The 18964-nt window shown below is 40.9% G+C and overlaps 1 protein-coding gene across 3 annotated transcripts in view; it reads right to left on the bottom strand.

Annotated features, from left to right (window-relative positions):
* POT1 (protection of telomeres 1) overlaps positions 1-18964 on the bottom strand; it is a 364682-nt gene that overhangs the window by 288833 nt on the left and 56885 nt on the right. For all 3 annotated transcript variants that reach the window (XR_003858606.1, XM_029615658.1, XM_029615659.1), the window contains exon 5: positions 2235-2345. Coding sequence is in view for 2 of the 3 variants with exons in the window: in XM_029615658.1 (XP_029471518.1) it covers positions 2235-2345 (111 nt within the window). In the remaining variant the exon portion in view is untranslated. The remainder of the gene's footprint in view (positions 1-2234; positions 2346-18964) is intronic.

Below are 18964 nucleotides of genomic sequence, written 5' to 3'. Positions count from 1 at the left end.
AGGGACTCCTGTCCCGCGACACTTGAAGTTGATAACAACTAGGAACCTTGATTTTGTGACCCTGCTTTGAAGATATCACCATCTCTGCTGGACACCCCTACAGAAATGAGTATAATCCCTGAAAATCCTACTTGGGAAAAGGAGGATGGGCCTATACCAGGCCCCATAGGCCTCAATCTGACGTCCTCAGATCAAACATCTCCTGAAGACGTTTCCATCCTAGGGTCAACTGAAGAAGGGGACACCCGCAATGAGTTGCCTTCAGCTCCAGTCCCCCATGACCAAGGGGATGGACTAGCAGTCAGGCAGTGCTGACACACACTCACAGAAATCCTTGACTGTATTGCCCTTATATGGAAAGCAGCATAGATCGCTAGGCACATAGTTTTGTCTCTGGTGCCATACCGCCTCGCTTCCCTTATGCACCCAAATAAAATGCATGTTCAAGCAGTCACAGCATGCTCGCACTCAAGTAAGCACCCAGTGTGCACTCAAGATAGGCGCTTAGTGTGTGCGCAAGTCAGTGCACTGCAAATATATGCTGCAAATATATGGTGCGATCTTATGCGCACCAGTAAACATGCATGTGCATGTCCACATCACCACACCGCCGCATGGTAATCGTGTGCACAAATAAAATGCTGTTGCGGTCTACCACATGGCTCGAAGAATCAAGCATGGAAGCAGTGCCTAGCCAGAGGATGCTCAAACCACCACTACTGCAATAAACTCCCCAGAGATGTGAGAGGGAAGAAGGAAAAGACATTGACTACTAATGCCAAGGGAGGAAGACCCAGTAAGAAAGGAACAGGGGAAATAAAACCTCCCTACTCTCTCTCTGCCTTCTGCTCATCTTCATTTATTTTTACTTTTTTCTTTTTTTTTCCCCTAAGCTAAGCCAGTTCAGGCTGAGAATAGGATCAGGTCTCTGGCTATTGGGGGAGAGGGCGAAAGCCTTCATCACCAAGCCTCCCTTGTCCATCAATTGCTTTGCCTTTTTTTTTTTTTTTTTTAAGTCCACTCCTGAAAAAGATTGCCGGACTAAATGCGCTCAACTGAGGGAGAGACCCCATTGATGTTACTTCAGAAATACAAGCAGTGTGATAAACTTCTCCTTTTCTTCTTAATCTTCCTCTTTTTTACTATAAGCAATACCGATAGTAACATGCATGTCCACCATCTGCTAGAGACAGAGAATACTGGCAGGGCTATATATCTGTGATGACAGTTTTTACTCTGTCTCCATCTGCTGGTAGAGGTGCATAATCCACTTGTGAGGATTGGCCTGCCTGAGTGCAGAGGAAACAACAATCTTTTATATTTTAATTACTCGACTACTACAACACCCTTTTCATTGGATTACCGCAGAATACACTTTAAACATTACTAACCATCCAGAAGTCTGCAGTACGCATGATTACCGGAACAAAGATTCATGATCACATCACCCTTGTCGTATTTTCACCACATTGGCTTCCAATACAATGGTGTATACAATATAGACTCACCTTGATAATTCATAATCTGCTACATATCACATCCCCATGGATCAATTGAATACTAAGATTACATACCTCCAGCTGCACTGTACACTCCTCTGTTCAACTCCTTCTAGACATACCTGCCCCGCACCACACTCATCTTGATTCAACAAGGCAATAGCGGGCCCCACACTTTGGAACTCCCTACTTCCACAATTTTGCAGCACAAATGACACTAAAGAATTGAAGAAAGCCCTAAAAACATTTCTATTTACAAAGGCCTTCAAAGACCTACAAGAAAAGTAGGCAGCTTGTGAATAGATTTAAATATTGCCAACCGACCAAATATTATTTGCAAAAGCCACTATGAGCACGCAGGATTGCTTATATAATTGTTTTTTATGTATGTGCTTTGCTGAAATTGTGTGTTTTTATGCACCTTGCCCGAACCTTGGAGGGCAAGAGATATAAACTATTTTCAAATAAATAAATACCATATATGCTTAAACCAAATACTAAAAAAACAAACAAAAATAAAAACAAAAAACCACATATGCACATACACAATTGCAGAAATGACCTAAAACAAATATGATGCGCATATATCTATAGATACACACTTTCACACAAAGGGAATACAAGCAATTCAAAACAAATGGAAACATACTGAAACAAACAACCACAAAAACAGCAAGGGTGATGCAAATTAAAAATGTAGGGCTGATTATATTGGGATTCTGAAAGCTTACGTACATAGACAGTTGTTCCACTATCTTCAGACAACTCCAATTGATAGTGATGCCGCCCATCTTTTCTTGATGTGGGAGATTTGGTTAAAATAAATCCAGTCAGGACCAAGATATCCTATATAAACAAAATCAGAATAGGAAAAACTAACATAAAATTGACTTCAATTTAATAACCTGATGATTCTTTCCACAAATGTTCCTGAGGCTAAATGTAAACTGCTGGCTTAGTAAACTAATATCTTATAGTTTGGTCAAAAGGTACAAACATGAATGCCAAGCACAGAATAAGAAATAGCACAATGTGAACTATATCAGAATGGAAATCAGCATTATTTTGTGGTTTTGAAATCTATGGCACATTCAGGAATATACATTCAGTAAAATACATTTTCTTGTCAATCATTTTTTCTTCATAACATCTAGATATACTTTATTATCTATTCTAAAGTAGTAAGAATATAATTTGTTAAATTTTCATCGCAACTTGCTAGGCTTTTATTTATGCATTTACTCAGAATGCTCTAGAGCTCTTAAATGCTACGTATATACACGTGCGGCTTTGAGAGGATTATCCAACAAAAGCTATTTTCTCCTGGAGTCTTGGCTGTCTGGCATTTCATTTTAAAAGGAAAAAAGAAGTTCTTTTCAGGTAAGTTTGAAATTTGCATTTAAATGACATTGATAAGTGTTATATTTTATCCTTTCCTTTATGTTTCCCTTTTTGTCACTTTCCACTGATCCATTTTAATACAGCTGCTAGTGCACACGGTTTCCTGTTTGGATCACCCCTAAGTTACATGACTGAAGAGAGTTTAAAACTACAATATTACTAGGAACTGCATACAAAAACCTCTGCTAAAACACGTTAACATATTTATTACTCATCAAGTAGACAATTTGCAAAGCCAATTACCTGGGTAAATAGTAATCTACCCGGGCAAGCTCTCCTACTCTGCCCGATTTATTTTTTAAAAGATTTGGTTCTTGCACAATTCAACGTACTTGGTGAGGTACAATTGAAGATACACAATTAAAAATTTATTCTACCTGCTTATATTTATTCTACCTGCTTATATTTATTCTACCTGCTTTTGCTTTTATCTTCCTTCCAGCTTGTTTTAAGCTCCCAAGTTTCCATTCCTTGTTGATTGTAACTTTGACTTATTCCTTTTCCTTTGTTATCCATTGTTTACCAGAATTGTTACATCAGTTTACCCTTGTTAAAATGTAAACCGATCTGATATGGTTATCTACTATGAAGGTCGGTATAAAAAAACTGTTAAATAAATAAATAAATAAATAAATAAATAAATAAATACATGGACTTGACTCACATATACATCCTTCATCTGTTTGATGTTGTATAAGATCATACACAAACTTATCTATTTCATCTCTCTTGCCATCTTTCTTTTGACCCAGTAGTTTCTTCCTCCTCCTTTGGGCTTCCAGCTCAATTGGAACTAGGGCTGGGATCTGGCGCCGTGAGCCTTCATTCACAACTACCTGGGGGGGGGGGGCACTTATTTTATATCCCCCCTCCTAACCTACTTAGTCCATTCATTTCTAGAATTGAACACGGAGGTCTTCACTCCAACAAAGAGGGATGCATTTCATCACATCATCAAAGCCAACAATGTACTTGTGCTCTTGCAGGAGATGCACTTATGCAACATCTCAAGTTTTAAACGTTTTGCCTTTACAGGTTGTCTTCAACACTTGTGAACATTTATACTATTCTTTTAAAATCAAAGAGAATGCCTCCAGTTTAGCAACCCAGATAAAGTCTGGACTGCCGAAGGCAAGAAAAAACAAGGTTGCAAGAGATTGCCAAGTAGGGAAACCTGGCAATTAACCATCTTACTAGGAATTCACAAAACGAGAAATAAATCTGTTCTGCCTCACTGGCTGACATCGCTCATACATTAATCAATAATGAGGAAAAAATAAATATAAAATGCACTATGCATCTATCCATTAGGACTAATGCTACATATGTGCACTCAGGGGCAATACAGAAGCAATATGGGCTGGAGGAAGGGCCTATGCATTGCTATGCTGTCCACGTAGAATAATCTGGATAATGGGAAAAGTGGGTCCATGGGCCAATTTTTCTCTGGGGATATTTCACCAAGTGACAGCTAGTATATGTATGTATATATATTTTATTTTTCAGATAAAGCCTTCTCATATTTGATTAATGCCAAGCTTAAGCAGGCAAAACATTCATCAACCAACTGTGGCTCGCTCCAAAAATTCTCTCATTTGAATTTAAAATATCATTTGATACATTAAAGCCTGTTGAAAATTATATTGTAAAATTTGATTTAAAAAGGAAAGAGACAGCAGGCAAACTGTAAATATATAGAGTAATTTTTTTACCAGCATGCATAGGGCTAAAGTCTACATGTAAAAAGTACATGTAGACTTTACTCCAAATTTTCAAAGCGGACCTACACTCACATATCCTTGAATAGCAGGTTTAAATGTGTACACATATACTTATGCACATACTTTCAAATATCAAAAGTATGCCCGTAAATGATTTTCCCATCCTAATTTCATTCCTCAGAACACCTCTTTACAGTGCATGTAAAAGTACGCATAAAAACCCTTCTCTGCATGTCTACATACACAAACCCTGGGACAATTTTCAAAAGTTGATTTAAGCACATAAAACCAGGTTTTACGTGCATAAGGTTTTTGAACATTCAGTCCATAATATGAACTTAATGTATATATTCACATTATTAGAGCCCCTATAATTTTTATTTTTATAAAATGTGTAGTATAAAGTAGTGGGACTATATACTTTATGTAGAACAGCCTACACACTATGGGACTGATTTTAAAAAGCATTTACATGCTTAAAATAATTTTACATATATAAATGCACTTTACCCATGTAAGTGAGCTTTTGAAAATTGCTACAATATATACCATTGAATTGTCAATAGGATATTCACATGTAATACTTTAAACACATAAATGGCTTTTTCAAATTGCTTCAATAATATGTAACATTTACACATGTAACTCCTTATAAAATTACCTCCTTGGGGGACAATTTTTAATATGCCATAGTTGCAAAGCACAAGCACTTCTCCTGAACGTATGCATACCCAAGTAATTTTTCTTTGAAAAATAATGAAGAAACTACTACTTACCTGTTAATTTCCTTTCCTCTAATGAGGACAGGCCAATCCCCATCAGAGGGTTATATGCCTCTGCCAGCAGATGGAGACGGAGTAAGAAGCTGACATCACAGATATATAGCCCTGCCCCATCAGCCCGCCAGTATTCTCTGGAAAAGCCAAACTGTGGCCAAACTGATTATGCCTGAACATGATTAACAATCAATCAACCATTCATGTTTCCAATCCATCAGGAACACTGAGATCAGCCAAACTAAGTAACTTATTCACTAAACTGAGGGGCTAGATAAGCCACTTACCAGTCTTCAATGATTAGCAGGAACAAAACCCTGCAATATTCAACCCGAAAAAGCAAAAACAAAAATTAAACATCAGCAGCCAAGGGCGGGTGAGGGATTAGCCTGCCCTCAGACAAAAGGAAATTATCAGGTACGTAGCAATTTCTCCTTCCTCTGCATTCAGGCAGGCCGATCCCCACCAGTAGGATGTACCAAAGCTAATCTTGAAGAGGGTAGGAGGCTGCCAGCAGTCCAGTAAATACCACCCATACAAATGCAGCATCCTCCCTTGCCCAAACGTCCAAGCGGTAATGCCTGGAAAAGGTGTGCTAGGATGACCAAATTGCCACTCAGCAAATCTCGGCAGGCAAAAACAAATGAAGTTCCGCACACGATACCGCCTAAACCTTCATGGAATGCAGTCTAATCTGTTTCAGCAAACAAAACTCAGCAGCCACATAGGCAGTCATAATCACTTCCTTAACCCAACGGGCTATAGTTGCCCGTGTCGCTGTTGCTCCCTGTTTATCTCCACCATGGAGCACAAACAGGTGATCAGACTTCTGGACAGATTTAGTAACCAAGTACCGCAGCAAATAACATGATGTCCGAGTAACAAAAAAGACAATACTCATTTCCATCCCTGTCCCTGTCCAAAGTGGGCAGAGAAATGGATTGATTCAAATGAAACTCCGAAACCACTTTTGGTAAACATGAAGGCACAGTCCGAAGCTGTACCGCTCCCATAATTATATGCAGAAACAGCTCACAGCAAGAAATAGCCTACAGTTCGGAAACCCAACGTACCAAACAGATTGCCACCAGAAAAACTGTCTTCAAAGTAAGTGGGTAGTGATTTGGCTGTTTTCTTTAAATCTCACCTGAAATTCACTATATTCGATGTCTCCACCCCTGCTCCTTATGAGATACTATGCCAGAAATCCCAACACATTAACCTTTGTCTGACCTACTGCCCTCCTGGGCTCCTTGTGCGAGGCTATCCTTAATCTCAACCTGAATCCATCTACAACCATAATTCTAGGTGACTTTAACCTCCACCCGCCAGCCTCACATACCTCATCCCCTACCAACATTCCTGTTCGACACCCTTCTCTCTAGCAGCTGGGAGGAAATCATCTCATTCCCCATTCACAATAAAGGCAACTGCTTGGACCTAATATTAGTCAACCTCGAGAGTTATCATGTAAAAGATCCGAACACAACGGTTACTGAAATTCCTTGGAGTGACCACTTCCTCATTAACTTTGTCCTCAAACCCAAACTCTGCAAACAAACAAAAAAAACAAAATCTGCCCAATGGTATAACACCATGCTCCAATCCCTTAAGCGAGAGCTGAGGAGGCACGAGAGAAAATGGAGGAAAGACCCTTTCCCCTGAATAAAACTCTATACAATGATAAACTATCATCTTATCAAGAGGCCGTAAACTCTGCAAAGAAATCCTATCTCTACAAGAGATTATCGGCCACACGAAACAACCCCAGAGAGCTATTTACCTCTTTAAAGAATTTAATTAACCTTAGTTTGACCACCTCTATTCTCCTCCTACACCATACCTGGAATGAACACATCGCAGAAACATTCACCGCCCACTTCATCAACAAGACGGCATCTGTCATTAACACCTTCAATAAATCTAATTCTGAAGAATCTGACAGTGTCCCGATCACCCAAGACCCAACCTGGAATCACATTGATGAAATCACTGCAACGGACACCAATGAAATTATCACTAACCTGAAACCTTCATCTAATCCCCTTAACTCATGCCGTACATCTCTACTTAAGCTTATCAAGCTGAATATTGTGCCGTTCATCACTAAATTCATTAATCCATTGCTACAACTCGGCGGCATCCATGATCTCTTTAAACAAGCCTCAGTCCAACCCATTATCAAGAAATCGACTGCTGATCCAACCATCAGCAACTGCCGCCCAATTATGCAGATGGCTCGAGTCTCTAGATGCTCTGCGAACCGCAAGCACACTAGCCAAATCACCCGAACGTCCAATCAGTTGATGATCTATCGCTGCTCCTTGGCATTCCAGCAACCTTGCAACATCAACTCCTGACAGTGAGCCCCCCAACCCAGAAGCTCGCATCTGTCGTGAGCACCAACCAATCCGGCATCTCCAGAGAAAGCGCAGTTGCTTACAGGTGTTCTCCTAGGACGGCAGGATATTAATCCTCACAAGTGGGTGACATCATCCGATGGAACCCGAACCGGCACGGAAAACTTTTGTCAAAGTTTCTAGGAGCTTAGATCAGCACACTGAGCATGCCCAGCATTCTGCTGTCCATGCGAGGTCCCCCTTCAATCTCTTAACATAGAGAAAAAATACAAGTGGGCAGGCGGGCGGGATTCCTGAGGACTAGCACCCTGCTGTCCTGTTATGGGTAAGCAACTGTGCTTTCTCCTAGGACACGCAAGATGGTAGTCCTCACATGTGGGTGAATACCAGGCTCCAGACTGTCCTCATGAACTGGAGATACCAGCAGCGACTGAACAAGGTACCAATGGGCACAACACAACTGAGGCACTGAGGGCCAGCAGGAGACTGTCTGGTTCCCACAGAAGCACGAAGAGGTGGGTTCAGGACTGTAACAGGTTGCACAGGACGGATTCACTGAAGGCACTGTCCTGGTGTCCATCTTTGTCCAGGCCGTAGTGGACTGCAAACATGTGAAGAGAGCTCCAGTTGGCGGCCCAGCAAATCTCGACGACAGGGACTGCACATAAAGGTGTGCCACCAATGTCGCCATAGCCCACACAGAGTGAACCTTCACCCTGCCAGCCAGCGGGAGGCTTGCCTGAGCATAGCAAAAGGCAATTCAATCTGCCAGCCAGTTTGACAAGGTCTGTTTACTAACCTCCACTCTCAGCCTGTTGGAATTAAAGGACACAAAGAGCTGGATAGACCGTCTATGGCCTGCATTGCGATGCAGGTAGAAGGCCAAGGCCATTTTACAGTCCAAAGTATGAGGAGCTCCTCCCCTGGAGGTCTCAGAAAAAAGATGGGTAAGACGATAGACTGATTGAGATGGAAATCAGTCACGACCTTGGGCAGGAACTTAGGATGCGAACATAGGACCACACGATCGTGGTTTGAACTTTGTGTATGGAGGTACGTGACCAGTGCCTGAAGCTTGCTGATCGAGACCACGAATATGACTTTCCAGGTGAGGAACTTCAGGTCGCAGGACTCCAGCAGTTCAAAAGGAGGGCACATGAGCTATACCAGGATCACACTGAGATCCCAGGATGAAACCAGAGGCCAGAGAGTGGGTTTTAGCTAGTAAAGGCCCCACATGAAGTGGTCCACTAAAGGCTGGACCAAAACAGGTGTGCCAGTGACCCCTCGATAGTATGCACTGACCGCACTGAGGTGCACCCTGACAGAGCTGGTCTGAAGGCCAGACTGACAGATTTATTTTATTTTTATTTAAGGCTTTTATATACCGACTTTCTTGATACAAATCAAATCAACTCGGTTTACATCGAACTAGACAGTAACTATAACCAACCAACCAAACAAGAGACAATTGAAGGAGTATAAAGTTACATTATAACAAGGGTGCCTTTAACTGGGAGTAGGAAACAAGAAAGGGGAACGAAAATAAAGTGCAATATACAAGAGGATATGTGAGGGGCAAGGAGCCGTCCTCGAGGTAACTTGTAACATGATTTATCGTTTATTTCAATACATAGTTGCTAGAACGTTATTTATTTACATTCAAGTCAGGCTGTTGGACAAGAGGTGGGGAAGGCTCGGCAGAACAGCCATGTCTTTAGTTTCTTTTTAAAAGTTAGTAGGCAAGTTTCTTGCCTGAGGTCCGGAGGCATGGTGTTCCAAATGGAGGGACCTGTGATAGAGAATGTCCGGTCTCTGATGTTTGAGTGGTGCACAACTTTGATAGAAGGAACTTGTAAGGATCCCTTGTAGGCATCCCTTAAAGGTCTTGCCGTCGAGTGCAGTTTAAGAGGGTGTAGCAGATCAAGAGGGGTCTGATGGTGAATGTATTTATGGATAATTGTTAGTGATTTATGGAGAATCCTGAAGTGTACTGGGAGCCAGTGAAGATCTTTTAGAATAGGAGAGATATGTGCTCTCCGATTGGTATTAGTCAGAATTCTCGCCGTTGCATTTTGGAGCAGCTGGAGGGGTTTTATAGTGGACGCCGGTAGACCTTGCAAAATGGAGTTGCAATAGTCGATTTTGGAAAACAGAATGGCTTGGAGGACGGATCTGAAATCATAGTGGAATAGGAGTGGTTTTAGTTTTTTGAGTACTTGTAATTTGTAGAAGCACTCCTTTGTGGTGATTTTTATAAATTGCTTTAGGTTCAGGTGGCTATCAATAATGACTCCAAGGTCTCTAGTGTGGGATATTTGAATGTTAGTTTGTAGTTGGTGTTGGAAGGGACTACCTTCTGGAGTGATTAGCAATAGTTCAGTCTTGGAAGCGTTGAGCACCAGATTGAGGCTTGAGAGGTGATGATTGATTGTTTGGAGGTGAGAGTCCCATAACTTGAGTGTTGAGTCCAGTGAGTTGGATATTGGGATTAAAATTTGAACATCATCTGCATAAATATAGAACTTAAGTTTTAGATTTGTAAGTAGATGGCAGAGAGGGAGTAAGTAAATATTAAACAGGGTAGGCGATAATGAAGAGCCCTGGGGGACTCCGAATGGGGCATAAGTGTGAGAGGATTCCTTGTTCTTGATTTTAACCTTATAGCCTCTATTGCTCAGGAAGGAGTCAAACCATCTAAGAGCTGATCCTGTAATTCCTATATCTGATAGACGGTTTAGAAGGGTGTTATGATTTACACTGTCGAAAGCTGCAGAGATGTCGAGGAGAGCTAAGAGGAAGGACTGTCCTTTATCAAAGCCTATGTAAATATGATCCAGGAGAGAGATGATGAGGGTTTCGGTATTGTGTTCTTTTTGGAAACCATATTGTGACGGGTGAAGAATATTATGATCTTCAAGGTAATTTGAAAGTTGCTTATTTACGATTTTCTCCATGACCTTAGCTATAAACAGGAGATTTGATATGGGGCAATAGTTGTTAAGGTCGTCCGGGTCCAGGTTAGGTTTTTTGAGTGTGGGTTTGAGTGTGGCCAGTTTGAGAGCATCCGGGAATATTCCTTGTGAAAGGGAACAATTGATAATATCGGCTATATATTTGGAGATGTATTCTGGTATGAGAATCAGAGATTTGGAAGGTATTTGGTCTAGAGGGTGAGTCGAAGGTTTCATTCTTTTTATAAGGGTTTCCACCTCTAAAGTGTGAGTGGGATCGAAGGAGTCCAAGTTTACATCTGTGTTCAGTAGGTGGAGGGTATTCACAGGCAGTGAGATAGGGCTGGTAGGTAACTTAGCCAGGGTGTTGGAAATTTTATTCTGAAAGAATAAGGCGAGATCATTGGCCTTTGATTGGGCTGTGTCATCTGGTATTGTAGGGGAAGCAGTTTTGGTGAGTTTTGATACATAAGAAAAGAGAGCCTTCGCGTCGAACATCAAGTTGTGGATACGGTAGGCATAGAAATCTCTTTATGTTCGAAGCGTTGCTGTTCTGTATTGATGGAGAGCGGTTTTGTATATGGTTAGTGAATGTGGATTGGGATTCTTCCTCCATTCTTTTTCTATTCGTCTTAAGTTTTGCTTCTGGGTACGGAGCTCATTAGTGAACCATGGCTGCTTGTTTTTTTGAGAGGGATTTATGGGGGTTTTTTTATATTGGGCATAAGTTATTAGCAATCATTTCTGTGATGTTTTGCCAAGAGATAATAGCAGAGTTGGGGTTAGATAGGTCCAGGTTAGGAAGTTCTTTGATCAATGAGATGCCCAGGTCTTCTGAAGGACATGGTTTCCTGTAGTACAAAGTAGTCACCAGAGGGGGCGCAGGAGTTCCTGTCAATGACCTAATGGTGGAGGTGATCATGAAATGGTCTGACCATGGAACTGGGAGACATAGCGGGGGTGAAAGTGGAGTGAGGTTGGAGTTTGTAAAGATAAGGTCAAGGGTGTGACCTGCTTTATGTGTGGGATGATTGATGTGTTGTTTGAAGCCCATGTCCGAGAGGGCTGACAAGAAGGCTTCGCAGTTAGAAGATCTAGGGTTAGCATCGATGTGAAGATTAAAATCCCCAAGGATTATGGCTGAAGAATCTAATTTTAAGTGTTTGGCTATGATTTCCACCATAGGAGAAGCGTCTTGATCTAAAAGTCCAGGGGGAGCGTAAGTGAGGAGGATTTGGAGCGCCTTAGATTTGAATAAGCCTACTTCCAATTTAGGTATTGTATTAATAGGTTGTGGCGTGAGGTTAAAGGTTTTTTTTAGCAGCTATGAGGAGACCGCCCCCTTTTTTCTGGGCATGGAGAAGACATCATAAATCTGTGTAGGAAGTTGATTTATTAAAGCTGTGTCTGAGGGTTTCAGCCAGGTCTCCGTGATGGCACAGATGTCTGGCCCGGCATCAATGAGGTAGTCGTGAAGGATGTGGGTTTTTTTGGTAATTGATTGGGCGTTGAATAGTGTTAAAGTGAATAGGGCCAACCCAAGTAGTTGCGTAAGAGGAGAGATCATCACCGGAGATAAATTTCTACGAGATATGGGATGGTATTGTAAAGTAGGCTTCATCTTGAAGCAGGAGTTGTGATGTAGTATGTGTATTGGGTATCCTAGGATCATGATGGGACTAAAGAGATCACTTTGACGTGATTTACCAGCAGATAATGTCCTGTAAGGTAGTAGAAGTGAAAGGATTGTTGAAGAGATATGATTAATGAAGAATGACAGTGCAAATCCTTATCTGAATGAGTGATGGGGAGGCTGAAGAATGTTGAGGTGGCTGATTGCAGATTGAAGTGGTTGGATGAATGCTGAGATAGTTAGGTGAATGTTGAGGTAGCTGGATTGATTGTTGAGGAATCTGTGTGAATGCTGGAGATCCTGGTTGAATACTGAGGTGGTTGGATGAATGCTGGTGGTTTAGAGGGTGGATGAAGGCTGTTGAGGGTTGTCTTGAGTAGAACCGGATTAAAGTGTGGCGAAGTTGGAGGGTGGAGAGTTGAAGAGGATGGTGGGGCTTTTCTCCGGGGCTGCACGAATGGGCGCACAGATGCCAGAGATAGTTCAACAGCTGAGGAAGGGGGCATGAGAAAGGATACAAATCATGACCCGAACACCAAATGGAGAATATTTTCCACTTCAAGCTGAAGGACTTCCTGATGGAAGGCTTTCAAGACACCACCAGGACCTGAGAGAGACAGTCCGAGAGCCCCAAAGGCTGGCGGGCTAAGCTCTCAACATCCAAGTTGTGAGGGCCTGCACACAGAAGTTGGGATGGTGCAGGGTGCCTGATTCTGTGAGATGAGATCGGGTACTGTCCCCAGCCAGAGGGGTGCCCACACTGACAGGTCCTGCAAGAGTGGGCACCAAACCTGTCAGGGGCCATGAAGGCGCTACGAGTATCATGGTCCCCCTATCCTGCTGAAGCTTCAGAGGAGCAGTAGAGGAGGGTATATGCGTATAGCAGGCCCTTTCCCCAGTGGAGAGAGAAGGCATCTCAGACTGTAAGGTCGTCCCCCAGCACCAGGGAGCAGAAGAGATCAAAAACAATTGAGCAGGAGTAAAACAATGCGCTACCATCTGAAATTTTAATGCACATTAGAACATAAGGAGGTGCCTAAATGAGACAGACTAATGGGCTATCAAGCCCAGCATCCTGTCTCTGACAATGAGTAGCTTGTGTCACTTGGAGAAACCCAACAGACCTAAAAGAAATGTCCATTACCTATTGCTCACACCCAGAAGTATAAAGTGAAACACCCAAGTCTGACTAAAATTGTTTATGGACTTGAGATCCAAAAACGTCTTCAAGCCATTTCATCTATGCTACTAGCCTTCACCACATTATGTGGCAACAATTCCACAGCTTAATCATCTGTTGACTGAAAATTTTATTTTTTTTTAAATTTGATTTCAATCTAATTCCCTTTTCCACGCCATTCATAAATTTATAAACCTCTATCACAGGAGTAGGCAGAGCCAGTCTTCTAGTTTTTAGGATATCCATAATGAATATGCATGAGATATTTGCATGCAATGGAGTACATACAAATCTCTCTCATGCATATTCATTATGGATATCCTGAAAACCAGGTTTGATGATGGATCTTGCCACCCCTGCAGGTGTCTTCTCCAAGTTAAAGAGCCCTCACCTATTAAGCCTTTCCTTGTAAGAGAACCATTCTATCCCCTCTCATTTTTGTAGCCCTTCTCTGCACTTTTTCTACTGATTCTATTTCTTTTTTGAGATATGTCAATGGAACTGTAACCAATACTCAAGGGGTAGTCACAGCATGAATCAATACAAGCTAAGTATTATTTTATTCCCTGTTTTGTTTTCTATTCTTTTTGAAGAATTCCTACCATTCTATTTATTTTTTTTGACTGCTGCTACACTGAGCTGATTATTTCAATGTATTTTTCAGGGTAATTCCAAAATTCTTTTGCTGAGTGACAACTCCTAATATGGAACCCTGCATCGTGTATCTACAGCATGGCTTCCCATACCTGTCCTGGAGACCCCACAGCTAGTCGGGTTTTCAGGATATCCACAATGAATATGCATGAGCTATATTTGCATATACTGAGTCTCTGTGGTATACAAATTTATCTCATGCATATTCATTGTAGATATCCTGAAAAACAACTGGCTGTCGGGTCCTCAGGAAAGGTTTGAGAAGCCCTGATGTACAGCATCATTTTGCACTTCTCCACATTTAAATTTTATAAGTTATTTAGATGCCCAGTCCCCCAGTTTCACAAGGTCCTTCTGTAATTCCTCACAATCTGCTCATTTTAACAATTTAGAATAATTGCATTACCTGCCAATGTGATCACCTCATTCACTGTTCCCTTTTCCAGATTAATGAATATGTTAAAAGCACTGCACTTGTACTGTTTTCCTCCACTTATCCCAACACATTCCAGGGTAACACTTCTTTTTAAGCCAACTAAAAATATACGTGCAGTAATTTTCAAACAAGTCAAATTTACCTGGGTAAAGCTATTTACTAAGGTAAATGGCTTTGAAAATTGCCCTCTTAATGCAGAAAAGCTTTTGCCTAACAGATTCCTGTTTTAACTGTATACTAAAATTATTCAAAATCTTTAACTTTAAATAGTTTAGTAAATTCAAATTTTATAAGTTACTCAATTTTCATTTGTAGTTTGAAATCAGTGAAACTATTAGCTTGAAGTAAATGCTTAACAAGTGAAAAAAGAAAATTACTTAAAATGTTAAAACTCTTCTGAGAAATGTAGGCTGACAACTCTGTTACCCGGTCTTATCACTTTGGTAACCAAAGAGTATAACAAAACTAAAACCATGATAATGGAAATTTCTATTACCAGTTTCAAAGCTAAAAATATTACGTTAGTCTGTGTACAATAGCAAATCAGACATAAAACAATTCTTGAATATCTCATATTAAGTGCAAATGTCAATTATGACCATCTAAAGAAATAAAATTGATTTTCCATCATATCTGGTATTTTAATATTCTTTTATAACTGTGACAAACATTATTATACATTTCATTTCATCCATAAAAATAAGATTACTTTTCTGTAACTCACATGCACACTCTCAATGGATAAGGACTTAAAATTGTGCAAGTATTTCCATTTATGTTTTTTGATGCGCATATAAACTCTCTAAGAAGTGCAAAATAGATTTATATTTTAAACACACTTTTATGACAGGTTCATTCTTGTACTCATTTACTGCAAAAGCAAGCAGCACAAAAAGATTATAAGTTAAACATCTCAGCTGGAAATAACAGTTAGGTAACCTGAAAAGACTGAAAGCATAAAACTGCCTTTATGAAAAGCCCCCAAATTTTCCAGGCTCAAAGAATTTTAGCTGTCAAATCATACCATCATTCTAAATCTATGGATCTATGGCATATAGGCAACCATGACGACTGTCACTATAGTACTGATGACCGGAAAGGTCTGCATAATCCCTTGGCTTTTCAATTTTTGAGACTGCAGCCATCTTTGTCCATATTTCTGAAGAGCTAGGCAGGCAATCAAAAGAATGGATGCCTAGCTCAGTTTCTGATCATCAGTAACTAAAATTTTAGTAAACAAATGTGAAGTTAGACATGCTGTTAACATTTAATAAACAGTTACAGATGTATTCTAAAGAATAAGGGAAGGAAAGGGGAAATTCAAATATTATCTAGCGACTTCAGTAAGATATTAGAAAGTAGCATTTACTTTCTCATTGTGGACAAGTGCAGGGTGTTGCATATAGGGAAAGATAACCCTTGCGGTAGTTGCACAATGTTGGGTTCCATATTGGGAGCTACCATCCCAGGAGAAGGATCTGGGCATCATAGTGGATAATACTTTAAAATTGTCAGCTCAGTGTGCTGCAGCAGTCAAAAAAGCAAATAGAATATTAGGAATTATTAGGAAGGGAATGGTTAATAGAACGGAAAATGTCATAATGTCTCTATATCGCTCCATGGTGAGACCGCACCTTGAATACTGTGTACAATTCTGGTCGCCGCATCTCAAAAAAGATATAGTTGCGATGGAGAAGGTACAAAGAAGGGCAACCAAAATGATAACGGGGATGGAACAGCTCCCCTATGAGGAAAGGCTGAAGAGGTTGGGGCTGTTCAGCTTGGAGAAGAGACGGCTGAGGGGGGATGTGATGGAGGTCTTTGGGATCGTGAGGGGTCTTGAACGAGTGGATGTGACTCGGTTATTTGCACTTTCGAATGGTGGAGGGACTGGGGGGCATTCCGTGGGGTTGGCAAGTGGCACATTTGGGACTGAGTGGAGAAAATTCTTTTTCACTCAACGCACAATGAAGCTCTGGAACTTGTTGCCAGGGGATGTGGTTGGTGCATTTGGTGTAGCTGGGTTCAAGGGGGGTTTGGATGGGTTCTTGGAGGAGAGGTCCATTGATGGCTGTTAATCAGTTATACTTGGGGAATAGCCACTGCTATTGATTGTGTCAGTGGCATGGGTTCCTCTTAGTGTTTGGATGATTGCCAGGTTCTTGTGGTCTGGTTTTGGCCTCTGTTGGAAACAGGATGCTGGGCTTGATGGACCCTTGGTCTGACCCAGCATGGCAATTTCTTATGTTCTTATGTTCTTATATTACAAACTTAAGGACAAGAGGTTATAATATAGTTAGAGAGAGGAATGCTCAAAAAGAATGTGAGAAAATAGCTCTCTGAGAGGGTGGGAGACACCTGGACCAAATTTACAGCAGAGGCAGCATATTCCAAACCAGTGAAAAAATTTAAGCATGGTTGGGACACAGAAAAGGAACTTGGTGGGAGAGGACCAGAAATCAAATAGGATCTACAGTAGCAGTTAGAAAAGAGTTGACTTGGTTGAACCAGGTGGTCATTAATCAACACCTTCTATGACTATTTAGTTTCAAAGAAACGCTGTCCGAATTCCCAGACAACACAGCGAAGGAATCCGCTGTTAATCAGAGACCTATACGTACACCTTCTCACACAGAACAGGTTACAAAGTTCTTAACCAAGAGTCACCTATTCTTTAACAATGATGTCTATATTACCACCTATAGAATCAACCATAATGTCCAGGAAAACCGGAGGAACATTTATAACAGTACTATATATTCACACCTACTGAAGTGGATCAAGAGTTATTATACCATGAGGTAGCTATATGCCAATATTTTTCTTGGATGATTTCCTCTTGGCTTCCTGTGGCTGCATTTCCTTCTGTGTCATCTTCACTGCCTGCCCCCCCGAGCAACATCATCATTTGGAGCCAATCATTAATAAAAGGAAGTACCCAGCAGCTGCTTTTGGGCAGCAAAGGATTTCCTCTTGACTTCCCTGTGGCTGTATTTACCTCTCTGGTCATCTTCACGCTTAGCCTCCTTCCCTCAGAGAGGAGTAATGTCATTATCTCAAGCCAGTTGCTGATAAAAGGAGGTGCTCAGAGGTGCATCATCACTGGTGCAGCAAAGCCATACGCCTAAGGGGCATACCCCTTAGGGCTTGTTTGTTCGTCCACAGTGGTTTGTTTTAACCTGACTCACTTGCCACAGGCCCTTGGTATTTGTTCTTTTCTTATAATCTGGTGAAAAGGAAGCTTCCGATGCAGAAATCTGCTACTTCTCTCCTTTCTATCACCTATTCCTCAGATGATGCTGGGATTTCCTGGGCAAGTTCACTCAGGAGCAGGCCTAGTTGCTTACTCTACAAGCGGAGCAGTGGACAATTAGCTTGAGGTAGAAACATCACTGAGTCTTGAGATCCGCAATCCTCCTCCAATACCAGAAGTACGGTCATCTGGTGTGCTGCCCATCCAGCACCAGGATCTGAGCACTTCAGCACAGTACCAGGTACTGTGGTAAGTCAGAATGGGCAAAGTGTGTCCACACTGGGAGAGACTTTTTTTTTTTTTTACAGAGACCTGTTTTTATTAGTCTTGAAGATATGTGGCAGGCTATTGTTTTGAAGAAAGCACTATAAGCAAGAGGTTTAATGATTTCTCCATATTCTTGGGATTCTATAAAGGAACAAGTTTCTCTTCAATAGACTGACTGGAAGTTAAGGAATTTAGAGTTGCATCTGTTTCTGACTGTTCAGTTATGAAGCGATGTCTTGAATTTCTAGAGAATCAATCTCGTATTCTCAATTTGCATTTGCTTCATTTTCCTCGTACTCCTTTAATTGCCCCTCAACAGTTGCTTGTTAAGAATTTAAAATAATAGTTGGGTCTTGCTAAAGACCATTTACCTTCTTTTTCCAATATCTAACATTTCTTCACAAGACCCTTCTAAATCTGTTTCTCTTCACAGGACTTTAATTTGACTAATTTTCTTGAGCATAACAGCTATAAATGAACGTGCCACATTATTGATCTCTTGTACGTCTGAATCTGCTACAAATTGAATTATGAGATTATTTGCTAATAAGGATGCTTTGTTTTTTTTAACATAAAATATGTATATTTCCAGAAATTTCTAGGCAAAGACTAAACAAAGATACTTTCTATAATATAGAAATACTATGTTACGTTTGGGTGATGAGTTTTTTCTTCATTATCCAGCTAAATGTCTTATAAAGTTAGATGGTAATAGGTTTGTTTGGGGGTTTTTTTCAACCTAGTCAATTAAAGAATCTCCTAGACAGCATGATTGCTTCTAATCCTGCTTCCACTCCAGAATCTAATGAATAGCAGTAATGCGGTTGATT

This window comes from Rhinatrema bivittatum, chromosome 9 (assembly GCF_901001135.1).
Source record: "Rhinatrema bivittatum chromosome 9, aRhiBiv1.1, whole genome shotgun sequence".
Taxonomy (NCBI): Eukaryota; Metazoa; Chordata; class Amphibia; order Gymnophiona; family Rhinatrematidae; genus Rhinatrema; species Rhinatrema bivittatum.
Note: the sequence above shows the minus strand (reverse complement) of the source record. Positions and strands in the feature narration are given on the sequence as shown.